We start from the raw sequence: 18,220 nt of genomic DNA, 5'->3' as shown, positions 1-18,220 counted from the left end.
TGCAGACATTTGATTGGGTCTTGGTTGGCCATGGCTCCGCCCTCCAGCAGCACCTTCGCTGACGGCACGTCGTTGTTGGAGACGGCGAAGAAGAGCGCGGACCTCCTCTCGTCGTCGAAGCTGCGACGAACCCACGGAGGGAGCATGAAGTTTGGGTCGTAACCGGCGTCCAGCAACACCTGAGCGGAGGAGAGATCACGTGATCTATTCCAAACTTTAAAAAAAAATATGATTTCAATATTTACGTTTCATTCCCTTAAAAAAACAAGATATTAACTCGAGGTTCTCAGTAACAAAAAAAAAACTCAGCTTCCCTCAGTTCAGGGTTAACCTGCTTTGTGAAAGGGTGAAGCACACACACACACACACACACACACACACACACACACACACACACACACACACCTTGAGGCAGTGTGTGTGTCCTCCTGCAGCAGCCGAGTGTAGAGGACTCATCCCGTTGTCATTAACCTCTGACTTGGAAGTGACCGGAATCAGCATCTTAAGAGCTCTGAGGAACACACACACACACACACACACACACACACACACACACACACACACACACACACACACACACACACACACACACACACACACACTGTAGTGCTCTGCAGCTCTTTGATCTCGATGTATTTCGCTGAAGTGATCCGAGTGGGAGGTTTTTACTCCAGGTGTCCCCTGTGGGCCACTCGGTGGATCGGCATGTGTCCCGTGTGTTTGGCCACGTTGGCGTCGGCTCCGTGCTGGAGCAGCAGCCCGATGACTGCAGGATCTCCACATGAACACGCCTCGTACAGGATGGACGCCTCGTCCTGAGCCTGGGACAGGACGTCGGCACCTGCGGAGCAAACGGCAGAGGAAGATCTGGGACCCGGGTACATTCAAGTAAAACACTCTCGTTTGATATGGACTCGTCACCTCGCTTCAGCAGAGTCTCCACCACCTCCAGGTGTCCTCCCTGAGCGGCCAGAGCCAGCGGCGTGAGCCCGTAGTGGCTGTGAGGGTCCGGCGTGGCTCCGGCCTTCAACAGCAGCTTCACCAGCGCCACGTTCCCCAGACGAGAGGCCTCGTGGAGCGGACGCCGGCCGTGGCAGCCCTCCTGGTTCACCCTGGAGCCCAGCTGGAGCAGCAGCTCGACCAGGTCGGTGCGGCCTGAGCGGACCGCTGCGGAGTTCAAGGGAAGGATGAGCCATTATTTGAAGGTTAAAAGGAAGGACCTGATTCTAGCAAGACGGGGTGAAGGTCAGGGTGAAGGTCAGGGTTAGGGGAGCCCATCAGAGAAGCCTCTGATGATGGCGAGCGTACCCACAAAGAGCGGAGAGTCCTGTTCTCGGTCGTGGCAGTCCGGATCAGCTCCATGCTGGAGGAGGAAGGAGGCGTTTTCTATCAGACCTCGTTCTACAGCCACGAAGAGAGGAGTGTGACCGCAGAGAGAACGAGTCTTCACCGAGTCTGGACCTGAAGCTGCGTGGAGGGGGGGGGGGGGGGGGGGGGACATGTCTCACTGATGTGTTTGAAGCTGTTTCGGACTCAGGATGCAGGACTGGACAAACCTTTGAATGTGAGCTCCAGGACGGTTTGGTTGCTCTGAGCTGCAGCTTCGTGAAGCGGCGTCCATCCTCGGCTGTCTGTTTGTGAGAACGCGTCCTTCTGTCGGACGCTCAGATCTGTGAGCAGCTTCTCGTTTCCTGCACGGACGGACAGAGAGTAGTTATTACCTCAACCCTGGTTTGAATCCGACTAAAATCTAAATCAGATTTAAATCAAAAGACAAAGAAGTTTTTTCACAATAAAACTAAGAACACTTCAGAATATCTCAGAGGGATTATATCAGAATAAAATCCACTTTTAGGAAAAGTAACGTTGTGGAAACAGATGTCATTATTTTGAGAGAGTAGAGAGAGAGTAGTCTGGGCTGGAGGAGAGAAAACACAACATGTTTGTTTACAATGAAACTAAAAGACAATGTTAAATTCATTTGAAGCTCTAGAAGCAAAAAAACTTTTTTTTTTTTTTTTTTTTACTGAATTCAACTTGATTTGTTTTCTGAATCGACATTCAGCCCTTTATCAGAGGTAAGGACACTGATGCTGAGTGACGTGTGTGTGTGTGTGTGTGTGTCCCCTCACCTTGTCTGATGGCCGTGCAGACCTCGCTGCTGGGTGCAGAGCTGTGAGGGAAGAAGTTCATAAACTGTGATGATCATCTTAAACTCAAAGAATAAAACCTTCTTTTAATACGAGCGAGAAACATTCACCTGATCGGACTCACCTGCTGGAACGGGTTTTGTTGTTGTTTTTTTTTATGATTTTTACTTTACACACTTTATGAATCTGTCAGGGGAAGTTCATGTTTACACTTTCACACACATGCACAAACAGGAGCTGTGGAGCGTCTTGCTCAAGGGCACGCTGCAGTACAAGGGAAGTGAACTGGCACCTCTCCAGCTATCAGCTTGATTGGTACAGATATAAGACGGGTGAATAAACCAAACATCTGAGACAAATACCCAGAATCCTCTCTGTCACACTTCCTGTTGTCTCGTGCTGTTGAGGAGTCTCTGTGGGCTTCCTTTGATTTGCTGCTCTCGAGGAGACTCTGCTCGATCATGAACTGAGTGTCCGCGTCTTCGTCGTCGACGTCATCATCGTCGGCCACAAAGCGCTGAAAGTCCATGACGTCAGCGACCTGTAGTGGAACAGGGAGGACTTTTAACTTCTCTAAAAGTTTGCTGGTTTGAATCCTACCAGTAACCTTTGCTGCCCGTGGTGTCTCCTCTCATCCTGGTGAAGGTTCAGTTTGTGCTCTTCTCTTCACAGAGAGACAGAAGTTACTCATCATCTCATTCATACACATTCACACTCGGCAGGCGAAGCAGCGGGAGCAACTTGGGGTGAAGTTGTCAAAGGGCACATCGGAAATGCTGCTGCAGGAGCTGGGAATCGAACCCCCGACCTGAGCCACAGCCGCCTCCATATAGTTATCTTTTAATCTATTATTGGTCCATAATCTCTCTCTCCCCCCTTCTTTCTCTCTCTCTCTCTCCCCTTCTCTCTCTCTCTCTCTCCCCCCTTTCTCTCTCTCCCCTTCTTTCTCTCTCTCTCTCTCTCTCTCTCTCTCTCTCTCCCCTTCTCTCTCTCCCCTTCTTTCTCTCTCTCTCTCTCTCCCCTTCTCTCTCTCTCTCTCTCTCCCCTTCTCTCTCTCCCCTTCTCTCTCTCTCTCTCTCCCCTTCTCTCTCTCCCCTTCTCTCTCTCTCCCCCTTTCTCTTTCTCTCTCTCTCTCTCTCTCTCCCCCCCCCCCCCGGACAAATAAAGTTTTTTTGAATTTGAACCATCAGGTAAAGGTGAAAACGAAGTGTCACCAGATTAGAAGAAACTGGATTTTTCCTGAATTATTCGCCATTACAATCTTAATAAACTTCACTATTGTTGCATTTGAGTTGCACATTTGACAAACACGGTGCATGAAATGAAACATAAACACAAAGTTCAGTGAGACTCATGAACACACACCTGTCGTCCGGAGATGGAGACCCTCTCTGTGGTTTGAATATGCGCCGTGCGTCACGTTGGCGTTGGCTCGTTATGTTGCCTCCCTGAGGAAGAATTAATCTGCTGTCTTGTTGCGTCTGCTGAAGATCTGAGGAGCAGAAGTGTGAAAGCAGAGCTGCGTGTCTGCATGAGTTTCATCAGTGCAGCCACACCGTGACACGGCTGCAGAGGGTCCCAGTGTGCGTAAACAGAGACCACCAACACTAATGAGTGCCTCTCTGTGGGTGAAGCTGAAACACTGTGTGTGTGGGTAGAGGTGGGGGGGAAACATGGAGTCTGGTTCATGCTACTATATTTAACCTGTCGTGCTAAGTTTACACTGTGAAGTGAACAGCAGCCAGGAGGTGTGACACAGCAGGATCAACACGTCCAGTCTGCTGCGTGTATGAAACTGGACCCGAACCTGCAGGACTGCTCATCTAATGAACCCTCCATATGTGATAATAAGAAATAAATAAAAATTAAATTATACTTTGAAACACACATTCCCATGATGCATCAGTGGCCTTTTAATTAACCAATGAGGCCAGTTTGTGCTCATTGATCTTTATAGACATCAGGAAAGACAGAGTGAAGCTAACATTATGTACCCATCTGTACAAACCAGGCGGTCTGTTCAGGACTATGTCAAATATCTGCACTACATATTTGACATAGAAATCACTCCGGACAGCAGGGGGCGCTCTGGCACTGATGGACGGTTGATCCTTCATCTCACAGAAGCAGGACTGAGCAGCTTCACTGGTCCAACAGATGTCCCCACAGGCTCCATCCTCAAACCTGTTGGAGCTCCTCCACCGGCGTCCATCATCATTAAGATCACGTGCTGTCAGATGGGGTCCATTAGGGAGGTTTCCTACTGTCGTTGTAAAATCTGCACATTTTGAAGATGCTTTGGTTTAAAGTGAGTCAGGCTGCAAATCACTGAAGACAAGCAGAGAATCAAACTCCTGTTTTTATTTAAAAGTGTTTAAAGATTTATTTTATTGTTTATTAATCCTTAAGGGGAAATCCTGGTTTAACACTGTTAAAGATCTTACAAGTGGGGCTGCAACACACCAGAGTTTTTAGGGGGTTTAGTGCCTTGCTCAAGGGCCTGTCAACAGTGCTGAGTAAACACCCTGACCTCTCTCCAGCGGAGTGATTTGAACCGGCAACCCTCCAGTTCCCGACTTAAGTCCACACAAACGGAGCGACCGCCGCCCTCGATGAACGGTTTTTTTTAACTAAGTAAACGGGTCACGGTGATAACAGAAGACCTGCACGCCACGTCAGAGCGTCTGGTCGTTATATTCCATCGAGGCGAGAATCTTCACATCATAGAAACGATTCAGCCCGAGCATTGAAGCAAGACTCAACCAACTGGGGAAAAAACAATCTGAATAATTTCCCCTTTTATGTCCGAGCTCGGCTGAACAGCAGCTCGCAGCACCAGAACAGAACCGACAACCCTGCCGTGAAGCTCCGATTAAAGAAATGAGAACACAGAACACCGTCGGCTGTAATTGAAAACCTGTTTATTTCATTCTCTGCATCAACTCTTTATGACCTGGGTCTCTCCTTCTTGCCTTTGTAGAGAGCCAGCAGGGAGACGTTGGCGACCTTCACCACCTTAAAACGGACTCCGGGGATATCACCCACGGCGTGACCTTTACGTCCGAATCCTGCCACCAGAACCTCGTCGTTTTCCTGCAGGACCGAGGAGAGACGTTAAGAGGGAGGGAAATGCAAATGGAGCAGGAATAGAAAAAAAACATCTACACAAAACTAAACTAGGTGCAGCTTCGAGGTCTTTCTGGGTCTGCTGAGGACCCTTTAAAAAGGTTTTAGGACTTGGAGTAGCATAAAGAAGTCCAAGCTATCGTCAAGAGGAATACTGAGAGTATCCACACGTGTTTCGGCGAGACTCTGCAGACAGAACAAACGCGTGTGTGTCTGCTTACTTCGATGAAGTTGAGGCAGCCGTCGTTGGGGACGAAGGCGGTGATCTTCTTGCCGTTCTTGATGAGCTGAACTCTGACACACTTCCTGATGGCAGAGTTGGGCTGCTTAGCCTCAACACCCCTGAAGAATTAAAAACACAAACGCCGTCAGATGTTGTTTTCTTTTTTCACCTCAATGCTTTAATGTGAGCGAGCCGTCCAATCACAAGGTCTAAAACAGACACCGCTGCTTCATGGTACTCACACTTTCTCAAGAACGATTCCCTTGGCGTGGGAAGCTCCTCCAAAGGGGTTAGCCTTCAGGGCGGTGCCCAAGTGGGCCTTCTTGTACTGTTTATCGTGCCATTTCTGCTCACGGCGATGGTTACGGAGCTTCCTGGCTGTGCGCAGACCACGACACTTTCCTGAGAGACGAGAGGGAAAGAAGTGAGGAGTCTATGCGGTGCAGAAACCTTGAAGTCTAACTTATATTGGGGGCGGCAGTAGCTCAGTCTGTAGGGACTTGGGTTGGGAACCGGAGGGTCGCCGGTTCAAGTCCCGGCACGGACCAAGTCCGGAAACTGGTCTGGTAGCTGGAGAGGTGCCAGTCCATTTCCTGAGCACTGCCGAGGTGCCCCTGAGCAAGGCACCGAACCCCAAAAAACTGCTCTGGAGCGCTCGCTGTGGGCAGCCCCCTCACTCTAAGACCCCTCCATTAATGCATGTCACTAGAACCCTGTTTGTGCATGAGTGTGTATCTCGGCCTATGTGTGTGTTAGACAGAGTGTAAAAACTGAATTTCCCCTCGTGGGATTAATAAAGTGTAAATTATTATTATTATACGTCTGTGGTGAATCGATGTTATCGTAGGCACAACGTACTCGTGTGTTGGTCTTAAAATCTGCATTCAAACACTAGCTAGCCGTCTGATTTCTACTTTCATATCTATTGTTTCAGGTTCTGACACATTATCTGCTTGTGAGTTGAAATGTGTTAAGAATCGGTTGGATTGGGCCAAAATTCAACATGTGATTCGCTGCTTTAATCTCAAATGATTCTTGTCTCTAAATAAACCAAATCAATGTAGCAGGTCAAAACGTTTCATCACAGAAAAACACAAAACTTGAAATGTACATTTCTACAATTTCACTTCAGCCCAATTAACAAAAACAAACGCGCTACATAATTCTGATTTTACGCCACACAAGCTCAGTTTGACATCTACAGAAAGTCTTCACGTCCAACTGCTTTGAAGCATCCATGTCAAGATGGACTTCAGATTTTATTAAAGATTAAACTTTCAGGAACAGCAAATCCTCAGCAGACACTATTAAACATTGAACATGAGACAGACTGAAGAAATCTCACAGCTACTTCCACCGCTCAAATGTGACAATTAAATTCAACTTTGAATAAATTAATAATATACAGGCCTACACGCTCGCGGAAATACCAGTTTTTTAAACGAACTGGAATTATTAAGATAACTAAAATACTCATCAGTTTCTACCGCCGCTTGAATAGGAATAGCAAGCCTGATTAACACCCAGCATCTGAGTCTTTTAAAACCCTACAGGTATATTTAAATGTTAGGTGTATTATCCAGATGTTTTAAGTTTAATATCAAACACTAAACAAGTTAAAAATGTGAATTAAATGAATCCTCCGGGAAGCTAACGATGCTAACACGCAGCTAGCATCTGTTATGGCCGCTCCACGTTGCGGAGAAAGACATCCTTAAAGAACGTTTATATTTGTATTAAATCTGCAGTTTGCTCGTCACAAACACACCGAGCAGTTTTATAAGATGTTCCTAAACGACGCCGATTTGAAACATGGCAACAGTAGAGCGAATAAAAGTGAGTTTTTTGATCAAATTCAGAGCGTACCCATGATTGCTGAAGAGAGCCTGGGATGGAAAGGAAGGACCCAGCATGCACCGCGGCAATGTCTAGTCCGAGGACCCCGGCTGAGCGTGGCTTTTTCAAATGCCTGACTGAAATTATAACACAAGCGGGGAAAACATTAATTCTCCAAGTCACAATTGTTGTTGATACAAGTTGTTTACATCCATTTATTGATACTTAATAGTCACATACAATGAAATCTATTGTAAACAGACTGAGGCAAGTGCCGCACATTGTTAAAAATAAATAAATAAATGATGCGAGGGATTCAGATGCTCCTCGAGGATAAAAAGGAAGAAGTGACAACAGTGATGTCAAACTAATAAATTTAACTGTCCTGGTTTTATGCAAACAAAGTTCATGGTGAAAAATTGGCAGTCTAAAAATCATTTTATCCTCATGCTGTGTTTTCGCAGATCTTGTGCAATATGTTGTTTTTGTGTTGTTCTGCATGATATGTGCCTTTCTGTTTATGTGTTTTTTCTTTTGTTTTTATTCAATGAATCGAGTTGAAGCAGCTGAATGTTTGGCAGATAAACAATAAAGTGTATCGTACCTGCAAACCCTACGATGCAGCTTGTGAATCCTTTTTCCAACAGAGATTTGTCTTCATCAGGACATTTACAAAAACATTTAGATTGGCTGCAAACTTCTCCACAGCATTGAGTAAATGTGTATTTGCATCCATACTGTACACACTCTTAGATTAACACTTTGTATTAAAAAAGTAGTTTAAAGAGCAAACATTAAAGCTGAAACACACTGTAAATGAAGAGCAATACAAATGTAAAAACTTATAAAGGTAATAAATATCAATAATGAATTACAGCAGTACAGTCTCTACATTAAATATGATCAGAGTGATTACTCCTGACAAGTTGCCAAAATATTTGGGTTGATTTTTATTTTCTATACTATTTGATTTATTAAAACATGATTGTCATGCAGGATATGTATATATATATATATATATATATATATATATATATATATATATATATATATTTTTTTTTTTTTTCCAATCACAAATATCACAAAGGCATCATCTCTGATAGTGATCTAGTGATACATGCTGCTCTGTGGCGATTCTTGAGCCTTTTGGGGTCCCGGGCAAAAATCAACTAGGGGCCGCGACACTTACACCCTCTTCATCTTCTCCCCCCCTTTCTTTTTTATTTCCTCCATTACCAAGAGCTGTTAGATGAGCCCCGCCTGGAGAGAGTTCTTACTGTCATTGTAAAATGTGTATATTTTGAGCCCCCTATTTATGAATAAATGCTTTTCTTTTAATTTTCTGACAAAAATGCAAAATATTCTTTTTTTTTCTTCTTCTTTTTTTTTACATATGACATACATACTTTCCCTTTTTCATATTTTATATTTTTTGTTATAAATATAAGTTTGTTTTGTTGCTACTGACATCACACGAGAGACGCAAAAGGCAAATAGCGCCATCTGCAGGTTAAACCGAGTATTGTAATATAGGCAATTTTGACTTAAATTGCCCATATTTGTATTTTATTTTGAATTCTCTTGTTACATTTCTAATCTGTGATGATTCATAATAAATTGGAGATGAATTGCAAACCCAACATACAGATGTTACAGATGTTTCATCTCTCTATTCCTCTTGGATCTGATGCGTCAACATATTTCATCATTAATGTTCTCTGTGGTCGTCGATGGTTTGATTCAAGCTGCCTTGAGACACTGTTTTTAAATGACCTAATTAGCCTGCTGCAGTGAACATATTTTAAACAACAGTATGAGGGAACAGCAAACTCCCGCCCCTTTCCTCCCAGAAAGGGGCGGGGCTATTTCCAGCCTGCGTCCCGATTGGCTGATCCCTCTGTCAGTTATGGGGGTTTAAAGACAGTGGGCTGATTAAAGTAGATTAGTGGGGGAGCGAGGGAGTCGATGTGCTGGCATCTCATTCTGGTCACCACGGCGATGGCTTCACCATGGAAACAGCGCTGCATCCTCCTCCTTCTCTCCATCCTACTCCTCCACCTGCAGACCTCCACCTGCAAGAACCGACAACCGTCTAACAGGTCGGTGAAAAGACAGAAAGGATGTTTTTTTTTTCTGCCTTGATTGGCTGTTGTTGTTTTGTGACCTCTCGTGACTCTCTAATCTTTGACTCTTGACACATCCAGCTTTAAGATTAGTCTCTGCTCTGCTGTCCACCACAACCTGCCAGTGCATGCAATGACTGCGTCTGTTTCTGTAAAGCTGCATTAACCGGTCTATATTTGGTCATTTTTAGAGGTGGCATCCCCAAACTAGACATGGTATATCCGTGATGTGCAGCTGTGGAAAATGTTTCCACACGGAGCAGATCAGTCAGAGCGCTCTCTGCTTCAATCTCAAACATCTCGTCTGAAGAAATATCTGCCCTCTTTGCTGCTGCACGCTTCAGTCCACACACCTGCTTCATTTCTGAATGTGCCTTTGTCCTGAGAAGTGGATTAATAAGAGCTGAGAGCTGAGAGGGAATCACAAAGAGGGTAAAATGATCTATTAATCTAATCAGTTGTGACATGACCATTGAGCATGTTAAAAGCTAAAAGGAGAATACACTCTGGACTGAGGGAAAAAAACAAGAAAAAACTCCAAGTAGTTATTTATTTTTAAATGTTAAAATGCCTTTATTTTATGGCCATGTGGACTTTGTATTCCTTTCCAGAGAGCATCTCAAACCTCCAGCTGCTGCCTCTTCTGCTTTCTTCATTTTTGAAATATGGTCAAATTATGTTTGTTGGTTTATTAACAAACAAAGACATAAACTTCCACATAGAGAAGCTGTTCTTACTGAGGTCCGCAGTGTTTCACTGTGACAACACATTTTACACATGAATACTCTGTTCACTCCATGCAAAACATTCCACAACATATATCATATAATAAAGATAAATAATAATGATACATTCCTTTTTATAAAGGGATTTTCTAAATACTCAAAGATGCTAAAAGACATTTTACTTAAATAAACAAAAAAAACCCCAAAAAGAAACAAAACAATCACAAAAGGCTCCGTCTGATTTTCAGCATCTAAAAGATAAAAATGCATCCAGATCATCAGTGTCTGCAGCTACTGTATGGAGCAGCACATCTGACATTCATGCAGGTGTTTTATGTCCCATTAAAGGACAGAAAATAAAAAGAAGACCGGATCAAAATGTTGCTTTTTATAGTTCAAACCTTCTCTCGAAGGTTTAAGTTACTTTCAGGTAAACATAACATGAAACATTCACATCTCATAACTGAGATCTTTATGATTCTGTAACTATGTCTGCTGGGCAAGAAGAGCTCAACATAATATCAATAAATGTAATTACATTTGCACCTTTTAACAAAAAAATAGAACAAAATGATGCGAGTTCTGTGTTTTATAATATCCAAGCACAACAAAATGCAACGGATAGGACTCAAAGGAAGGTAGGTAAGGTGCAGTATTTAAATGATAAATTCAGTAGACGGACACAGCGTGAGATTCAGTGGCTTCAAGGTGTGAGTGACTGACAAGAGGAAGCAGGAAGTTAGATTTGAACACTCACTGGTGATGGAAATAAAGACGTTCCTGTCGACGTAAACGACACGCAGTGACATCATGTCGCTCTTCGTCTGCTCGCTTTGTGCAGCGAGTGATTTATTTTGGTGTGCAGCTGCTGTTAAAGAGAGGGAAGCCACAAAATCTTCTTTTGGCTGAGAGCCGCCCCATCCTTCATGACCTAACAGTGTGTGTGTGTGTGTGTGTGTGTGTGTGTGTGTGTGTGTGTGTGTGTGTTTTTGCACTCATGATTGCATGATTATGTAATCAATGCAATCCCTTTGACTCAACACACAAGAAGCTAAACCTTTTTGGTTGCAGGGAGGTCGAGAGTCGGCGGAGGATTTGGCGGCTACGCGCCTCTTGTTCTAAACGGAGTAGATTTAAAATACATTGAGCGCCGTGAAATATGTGAAACACATTTTAATCTACATCTACTGAGAGGATTTACACCCAGGGAGTCTGAGGGCAGGGCTGGAGCATGCACTGGGTTCATTTAGATTAGACGTACACAGATTATTCTAAATCACGCTGCATGATGCTGCCAAACTGTGCAGAGTGGGCTGAAACATTGAAGTTTTTATTTTAGTCAGAGATGAATGAACATGTTTGATTTTATCCTGGGAAACAAAAACCTGATATTTTGGAATCTGTATGACGCCTTCTATTTTTTTAAATATTTTTTTCTGTCGAGGACCAGATATGTGACTTACAGACAAACAGAAATGGACACGTTAGTTCTTACAGTCACACAATACCTGCAACCATGTGGACACAGACAATAATTAGGGCTTTAAGCTGATTGCACAAAATAATGAAATATCACGATACAAATCAGCAACACCCAAAGTGGAGCGCTGACTCGAAGCTGCTTCTTAGTCTGTTGTCACACTGAAGTTGCTTTTCTGGACTCTTTGCAGACAATGTTTGAGATGTCGTTGTTAGCTTAGAGCGTGACCGGCTGTGAGTCGTCAGGTCGAGTCATTCTGGGACACAAAAACCAGAAACAGATGGTTGTGGTTCAGAGTTATTTATTTAATGGTACGTGAGGTGACGGCAGAGAATTTAGTTGAAGTGGTGGTGGATGGCAGGAGCTGAGAACTTGGCAGGTTGATGCACAAAGTCTTTAATGAGGGGTTTTTTTCCCTGAGGGGCAATTTGGTTTGCAACAAAGATCCAAACAGGCAACACATCCTAAAAACAGCACAAAGACAAATACTGGGATACTTCTCCCATTTGCATAAAGCTGTGTATCATGAGAAACATGGTAGTAGTGTTGAATGGTCGTGAATCCAGCCCTCATTTTGCCCTGAGACGAGAAAAATGTGTTTTTCTTTGCCTGGAAGTTTTCTTCATGTGATGCAATATGATGCTTTTTGCATCATGGATAACAACAATGGATATCATCATGATGGATGTGAGTGTGATGAGGGAGACAAAGACCAACAGTACAGTGAACATGTACCTACATCTTATTAAAAAACCAAACAGCTGACCTCAGGTATCTGTTCGATTTCGCCCTCCGAACATGAGTGAAACTCCTCGCTGTCGGCAGAAGTCTAAACTCTGCGTGCAGAAGGCCGCTGAGGGTCTTGTGTGTGAAGAGTGTTGTTGTAAATCCACTCTGATCCTGTATTTGATCATGTCTATAAACCCCTCTATTTCAGCCCTGCTCAGAACAGGCTGTTTCTGTGTCTGTAGCTTTAAATATGTAAATGAGCTGTGTCTGGCCACGCCCCCTCTCTGGAAGGGCCTCGGGTGTACTCGCTGCTTTCTGGCTCCATGTCCTATTGTTTACGGTGAGAAGGCAGACTCAGAGGGCAGAACAAACACCTAGCTGTGGGAGTGTCACCCACCTGGGGGAGGGGCTACTGCCCTTTGTGATGTCATGAAGGGAAAATATTTAAAGGGCCCGTGTGAGCTCACATTTTCTGCAAAGTGGAGCAGGCAGAAGACGGAGAGGATGGACATTTCTCATCATTGGGGGGTTTGTAGACAGATTAGAGACACATGTTAGAGGAACATGGTGTGCATTATATCTGACCCTTGACCTTGTTAACATTTAAAGGAGGTTTTCAGGGTGAATTATCAGACAGTCCTCCTCATGATGTGCATCATCAAAGCTCTGGATGTGGAAATATCTTTTGGAAGAACAGCGTGCATCCCTCCACTGATATCAGAAACGTAGAATAAACACCGAGATGCATTTAAGTCACATGTTTCACAACAAACATTCCCAGTTTGATGATCCTTCTCAGCTGGTTAACTTCACGACCCACCACCGACTCCTTCAAGCAAACATGATGTCTTTCAACCAATTTTTTTTTTATAAATAATTGGGCAATTTTGACCTCAGATGCCACAAAACGTATGACTTAAAAAAAAGGAGTTAAAGCTAAAGTTAAAGCTCTTTTTAGTTCCCTCGACAACTAGTAACCTCCTCCAACTCCCAGAATGCCTTTCAACAGTTTCCAGAAACTAACCAGCACTAACGATCGAATCTGGCCAAATTAGGTGGGTTTTTTTTTACTACTAATACATACTACGGATTTGTTATTATATATCTTTGATAGTTTTTATTTTAATCATTAAATGTCTTTAATTTCTTTACATAAAACCTCCTTTTATCAAACTGTTCTCACTGTGAGCATTAAAAGGACAAACAGAGGTGAAGCCTCGTGTTACAGGATTGTGAAAACATCATCTCTGAAGCCTGATTGTTTCATGAAAACAATTAAAGCTGCTGTATTGTGCTGAGCTGATTCTAATATTGAATCTTGGTCCATTATTCTAAGTCTTTTTTTTTCTATAATCCTGGTCGGAGTGGGTCATCACTTTAATAGAATCTCTCTGTTCCAGATTGACCAGGCTGTCTGTTACCTTAAACTCTAATCCACGGGTCAGCTGGGTTACTGGGCTACACAGATGCATTATGGGTAGTAGAAACATCACAGGTCAATCATCTGGTCATCTTTGCTCTCTTTCTTTTTTTCTATCTTACATCATGCAAACAGTCTATCAGTCTGCAACAGTCTGTTTGTTGTTTTACCAGGCAGCGCCCCCTAAGCACTAAACTAATGAAGAAGATGTAAACCAGTGGTTCTCAACTGGTGGTTTGGGACCCAAAAGTGGGACGTGGAGAAATTTTCTGGGGTTGCGAATTTGTGCTTGGAAAAAAAAAAGGCGTCAAAAGTTTAATAATCCCTTTTAAAAGTGTTTTTCTTTTGTCCGTCTCTTTGAATGGTCACCACTTTGTACCACCTGAAGTCCAAACTGCCCCATTTTTTATTAAAGGAGCAGTATGTAATTATGACCCCCTGGTGTTTAAAATGGGTACTGCAGTCTAAATTAAAATCATCACAGAGAGCTGACTGGCTCCGCCCCCTCCTCTCACACAGGTCAGCATGTGGTGGACACTGTAGCTTCAGTGTTTAGCCAGCTCTGCATGTGGTGGACACTGTAGCTTCAGTGTTTAGCCAGCTCTGCATATGGTGGACACTGTAGCTTCAGTGTTTAGCCAGCTCTGCATGTGGCGGGACACTGTAGCTTCAGTGTTTAGCCAGCTCTGCATGTGGCGGGACACTGTAGCTTCAGTGTTTAGCCAGCTCTGCATGTGGTGGACACTGTAGCTTCAGTAATTAGCCAGCTCTGCATGTGGTGGACACTGTAGCTTCAGTGTTTAGCCAGCTCTGTATGTGGTGGACACTGTAGCTTCAGTGTTTAGCCAGCTCTGCATGGGTCTGTAAAGCTTTCTGCGTTCTAACCTCTCTCCATGTTTCATCTCCAACATTGATCCTAGTTTGAGCAGCTTTCTGCTGCTGGAGCTTATTAGAAACATGCAGAGGCTTTTTAGCTCGGGTACAATCACTTCTATCTGAAGCAGTTCCACTGCCCGCTTCCATCGCTGCAACACCTGTTCACCTGATAACTGCTCTCATATCTGGCAAACCCAGGGGCGTCCAAAACGGCCTTCAAAGCCCCGCCTACCTAGTCTAGAACAACTCTTTAGCTGTTTTTATGTTACATATTCTTTGTCAAAATGGTCTTAATCTTAATATTTTATTTTCTCTTCACAGTGTTTCTTTATCGTCTTTCCATGGTAAGTACCATCTATCTGTCTATCTAATGTTTTTAACTTCACAGCCCAGACGTTGTTAAAGACATTTCAGGGGTTTTAAAGTTGTAGCCTTCGAAACCATTATGTCTTATTTTTATAAAACTGAGTTTAACTCATGTTGTAAACTTTCTCTCCAGATGGAGGGATGGAGCAGAGTGAGAGGGGGATGTGGACGGAGGAAGATTTTTCCTCTGAAGATAAACCAAGCGGACAACTGCAGGTAAACACGTGTTGATGGTAGAGGAGGTCAGAAGATGGAAATGACAGAAACCAAAGTCCGTCATTCGAGTGCAGTGACAGACCCTCTGTGAAAGAGGGAGTTTAGATCCACCTGTGAGTGACATCGTAGAAGATTTACAGAATGATTTGATTTTAAATGCAGCCGTAGTTGCTGATGTTTTTATAGAAACAAAAGCTCTCCGTCAGTCAGGCACGGTGCGACTCAGTCAGGAGTCTCTCACTCTTTATGTTGCTGAATCGAATCAATCTTTAAATCTGTGTTTCACGAGACCAATAAGACATGTTTCTCCTTCTCTCCTCGTCTCTCACCTCCTCTCCAGACTCCAGATGTTCCTCGCAGAAAGTTGCTTCAGGCGCGAGGAGCTGCACTTCCCTTTCCTCCCCTCAAGGTGGAGTTGTCCCTGAATGATATTTTACTGTAAAACAATGGTAAACATCAAAAGACGTGAAATGAAGTAAAGATGCAAATACTCAAAATATGGACTAATCGTAAATATCTCAGCCAGATGTGACTGCCTCAAAGTTCTTCAACATCCTCTTAATGGCATCCAAAATCTACAAAATCAACGTCATGCTGTACTGAAGGAAACTTAAAACTTTCAAAATAGACCATAAACTTATTTTAAAAATGTTTACTGAGGTGGCAAAACAAGAAGAAAGTCATTAATTCCTCTTCAATATGAGTTCTGTTGCAACCGAGCTGCAGCATCCGATGTGGAAATTTAATAACCTGCAGTTCCCCGAGTGTCCACTTGAGGCAGACACACCAATCTTATGAGGGACTGCACATTTAAGGCACTTCAGCACAGTCTGCACTTTTCCGACATGTCGCTTGTTGTCCAATAATACCGCCGCCTCCGCCCCCCCCCCAGGTGCTGTCCAATGGGGAGCCGTGCCTCCTGTTGCAGGCGAGGAAGCTTTCTCTACGCTTCGAGAAGCAGAAGCAGCTGGACCTGACGGAGAGGACGTTCTCTCCTCTGAAACCGGTCGACACCAGCAAGTCCATCTGTAGCCTGGATCGGGCCACGTGTGTACATCTCTCTTTTTAGACGTCTTCTTTTTGCACCAATCGTTTCATTATCACAAGAGTCAGGACGGCGTTGTTGTCTGTGTGTGTTTTTCAGGCTTGTCATGAGATTTGGAGATGTGGAAGATTTAACAGATCTGTCCGTCAGGTAATTCACGCTAAAACGTCTGTCACCATGAAACCCACCCCGGCGTTCTGATACGAGTTTGACGGTTTCCTCTTCATCTCTCCGATGTCAGGCTGCAGCTCTCCAACACTTTCTACGAGTCGTCGGGTCAGTGGTGGTTCTCAGTCGACAGCGTCTCTCTACTCTACAACAAGTCCGAAGAAGCCGTGTTCAACGCCACCGAGGTGTACGCTCCGGCCTCCGCCTCCTATCACTGCCTCCACGTCAGCAGCCTGCAGCGTCACAGCGCCCTCCTGCTGCCCGGAAACGACCAGGCCCGCCGCTGGTCTGTCACATTCACCAACTTCCAGGTCTGATTCCATTCAGTTAGCTGCATCTTCATTCATGACGACGGGAAGAACGCTCTGTCTTTATTAACGATCAAGGGTGCTGATAGCGCCAGATGGTTCCTCTAAGAGTCGGTGGAGACCAAAAACAGAGCTAGAAGGCGTGACGTTTTGGACCCACATTCACAGGTTAACAAAAACACAGCTCCAAATAAATGATAAAGCGGCTCTGAAACATCTGGTGCACACTTAAAACCCTCCAATAAAGAAGTATTCATGGGGCGCCGGTAGCGTTGTGGTGATTCCCCGTGTACAGACGCCCGGGTTCTGATCTGACCCGTGTTTCTCCTCCTCTCTCTCCCCGACTCGTGACTCTATCCACTGTCCTTTCTCTAAATGTGTTTTATGCTGAGTTAACGGTACTCCGAAAAATGCTGCTGAAGTTCTCTTAAGGCTGCTGCACACAGGAGACCAGTGGTTCTCAACCTTATGGGTTTGGGACCCAGAGACGGGTCGCAGAGTCATTTTCAGTGGGTCGTGAATGTGTGCCTGGAAAAAATCTGAATTTAAGAAAAGTCTGTGAACCCCTTTGAACAGGATTGTTTGGTTCAGTTTGTTGCTGCTGTCCCCATATTTTTTACCGACTGAGGTCCAAACTGCACAATTTTTTTCAGTGAATAAATCCGATTGGTCAAAAATTGTCAGAAATTTGGGTCGCGATTTTTCATGCAGGAGTAAGCGGTGGGTCCAAAGGCCAGACGAGTTGAAAGCCACTGCACTAGACGATTAATAACGCTAAAGACCATCACAGTCATCAGGACTGCAGCTTGAGTCCAGAGAGGATTTCTATCACAAGAAGAAGACTTTACTTTTTTAACATGATTGTGTCTTTCTTGCTGCTGAAACGTCTCTCCACAGATTCAGGCGTTCAACGTCACCTCTGGTAAATTTTCTCCCGCGAGCGACTGCGCCACCTTCCTGACTCCGGCCATCCTGATGGGCCTCATCACGTCCCTCATCCTGCTGCTGGTCCTGGCCTACGCCCTGCACATGGTCATCCACCTGAAACACATCGAGCATGAAGACGAACACAAGGCGCACGTCTACTTCCCTCAGAACTCTGAACAGCTGGAACACTGCTGTATGGAAAACGTCGCCGAGAAAAATGTTCTGTAGCGAAGCCAAGAAGACCCGTCTGATCTCTAATGTGATAGGATACACTCAGCTCAGGAGTAGATTTTATGAATATATATTTATATTGTTTTTTATTTTCCTATTGGTGAGTTTCTGTATTTGTCTTTATTAAAAATATCAATAAATAATTCATTTTATCTTTTGTTTGCTTTCTTTCCATCTACATCATAGTGCGGCCATTTCCATTGATATTTTTCTCTGGACCTTTTTGTTGTATTGGTTGATGAAATATTGGGAACTGAAACAAGTACGCCTC

General features: G+C 44.1%; 3 protein-coding genes and 1 long non-coding RNA gene across 5 annotated transcripts in view; 1 reads left to right on the top strand and 3 right to left on the bottom strand.

Moving 5' to 3' along the window:
- The window catches only part of asb14a (ankyrin repeat and SOCS box containing 14a), a gene marked incomplete at its 3' end in the record, with an annotated part of 4,514 nt that extends 760 nt beyond the window's left edge, over positions 1–3,754 (bottom strand). Inside the window, exons 1-9 of the mRNA XM_079342477.1 lie at positions 3,516–3,754; positions 2,513–2,691; positions 2,133–2,173; positions 1,557–1,691; positions 1,309–1,467; positions 922–1,167; positions 670–841; positions 406–511; positions 4–179 (exon numbers count right to left, since the gene is read on the bottom strand). Coding sequence (XP_079198603.1) covers positions 4–179; positions 406–511; positions 670–841; positions 922–1,167; positions 1,309–1,467; positions 1,557–1,691; positions 2,133–2,173; positions 2,513–2,679 — 1,202 coding nt within the window. The 5' untranslated portion in view covers positions 2,680–2,691; positions 3,516–3,754. The remainder of the gene's footprint in view (positions 1–3; positions 180–405; positions 512–669; positions 842–921; positions 1,168–1,308; positions 1,468–1,556; positions 1,692–2,132; positions 2,174–2,512; positions 2,692–3,515) is intronic.
- Positions 3,755–5,058: 1,304 nt separating this feature from the next.
- rps23 (ribosomal protein S23) lies at positions 5,059–7,472 on the bottom strand. The gene is made up of 4 exons (XM_079341719.1): positions 7,366–7,472; positions 5,742–5,901; positions 5,498–5,618; positions 5,059–5,243 (listed from the first exon to the last, which is right to left on the bottom strand). The coding sequence occupies exons 1-4, from the start codon at positions 7,367–7,369 to the stop codon at positions 5,097–5,099; spliced, it is 432 nt and encodes a 143-aa protein (XP_079197845.1). The 5' UTR covers positions 7,370–7,472; the 3' UTR covers positions 5,059–5,096.
- A 1,615-nt stretch (positions 7,473–9,087) lies between these two features.
- Positions 9,088–18,101, top strand: atp6ap1la (ATPase H+ transporting accessory protein 1 like a). The gene is made up of 8 exons (XM_079341689.1): positions 9,088–9,434; positions 15,010–15,032; positions 15,188–15,270; positions 15,611–15,679; positions 16,163–16,317; positions 16,415–16,465; positions 16,557–16,794; positions 17,689–18,101. The coding sequence occupies exons 1-8, from the start codon at positions 9,301–9,303 to the stop codon at positions 17,944–17,946; spliced, it is 1,011 nt and encodes a 336-aa protein (XP_079197815.1). The 5' UTR covers positions 9,088–9,300; the 3' UTR covers positions 17,947–18,101.
- LOC306822605 lies at positions 11,831–17,798 on the bottom strand. 2 transcript variants are annotated; one of them, XR_013778902.1, is made up of 3 exons: positions 17,709–17,798; positions 15,600–15,706; positions 11,831–12,127 (listed from the first exon to the last, which is right to left on the bottom strand). It is a non-coding gene; the product is annotated as an uncharacterized lncRNA (long non-coding RNA). The 2 variants fall into 2 exon arrangements; XR_013778903.1 differs by having other exon boundaries at positions 17,640–17,728.
- Positions 18,102–18,220: the final 119 nt, after the last annotated feature.

Source organism: Symphodus melops (assembly GCF_947650265.1).
Source record: "Symphodus melops genome assembly, chromosome: 4".
Classification (NCBI taxonomy): domain Eukaryota; kingdom Metazoa; phylum Chordata; class Actinopteri; order Labriformes; family Labridae; genus Symphodus; species Symphodus melops.
This window is presented reverse-complemented; position numbering and strand designations above follow the sequence as displayed.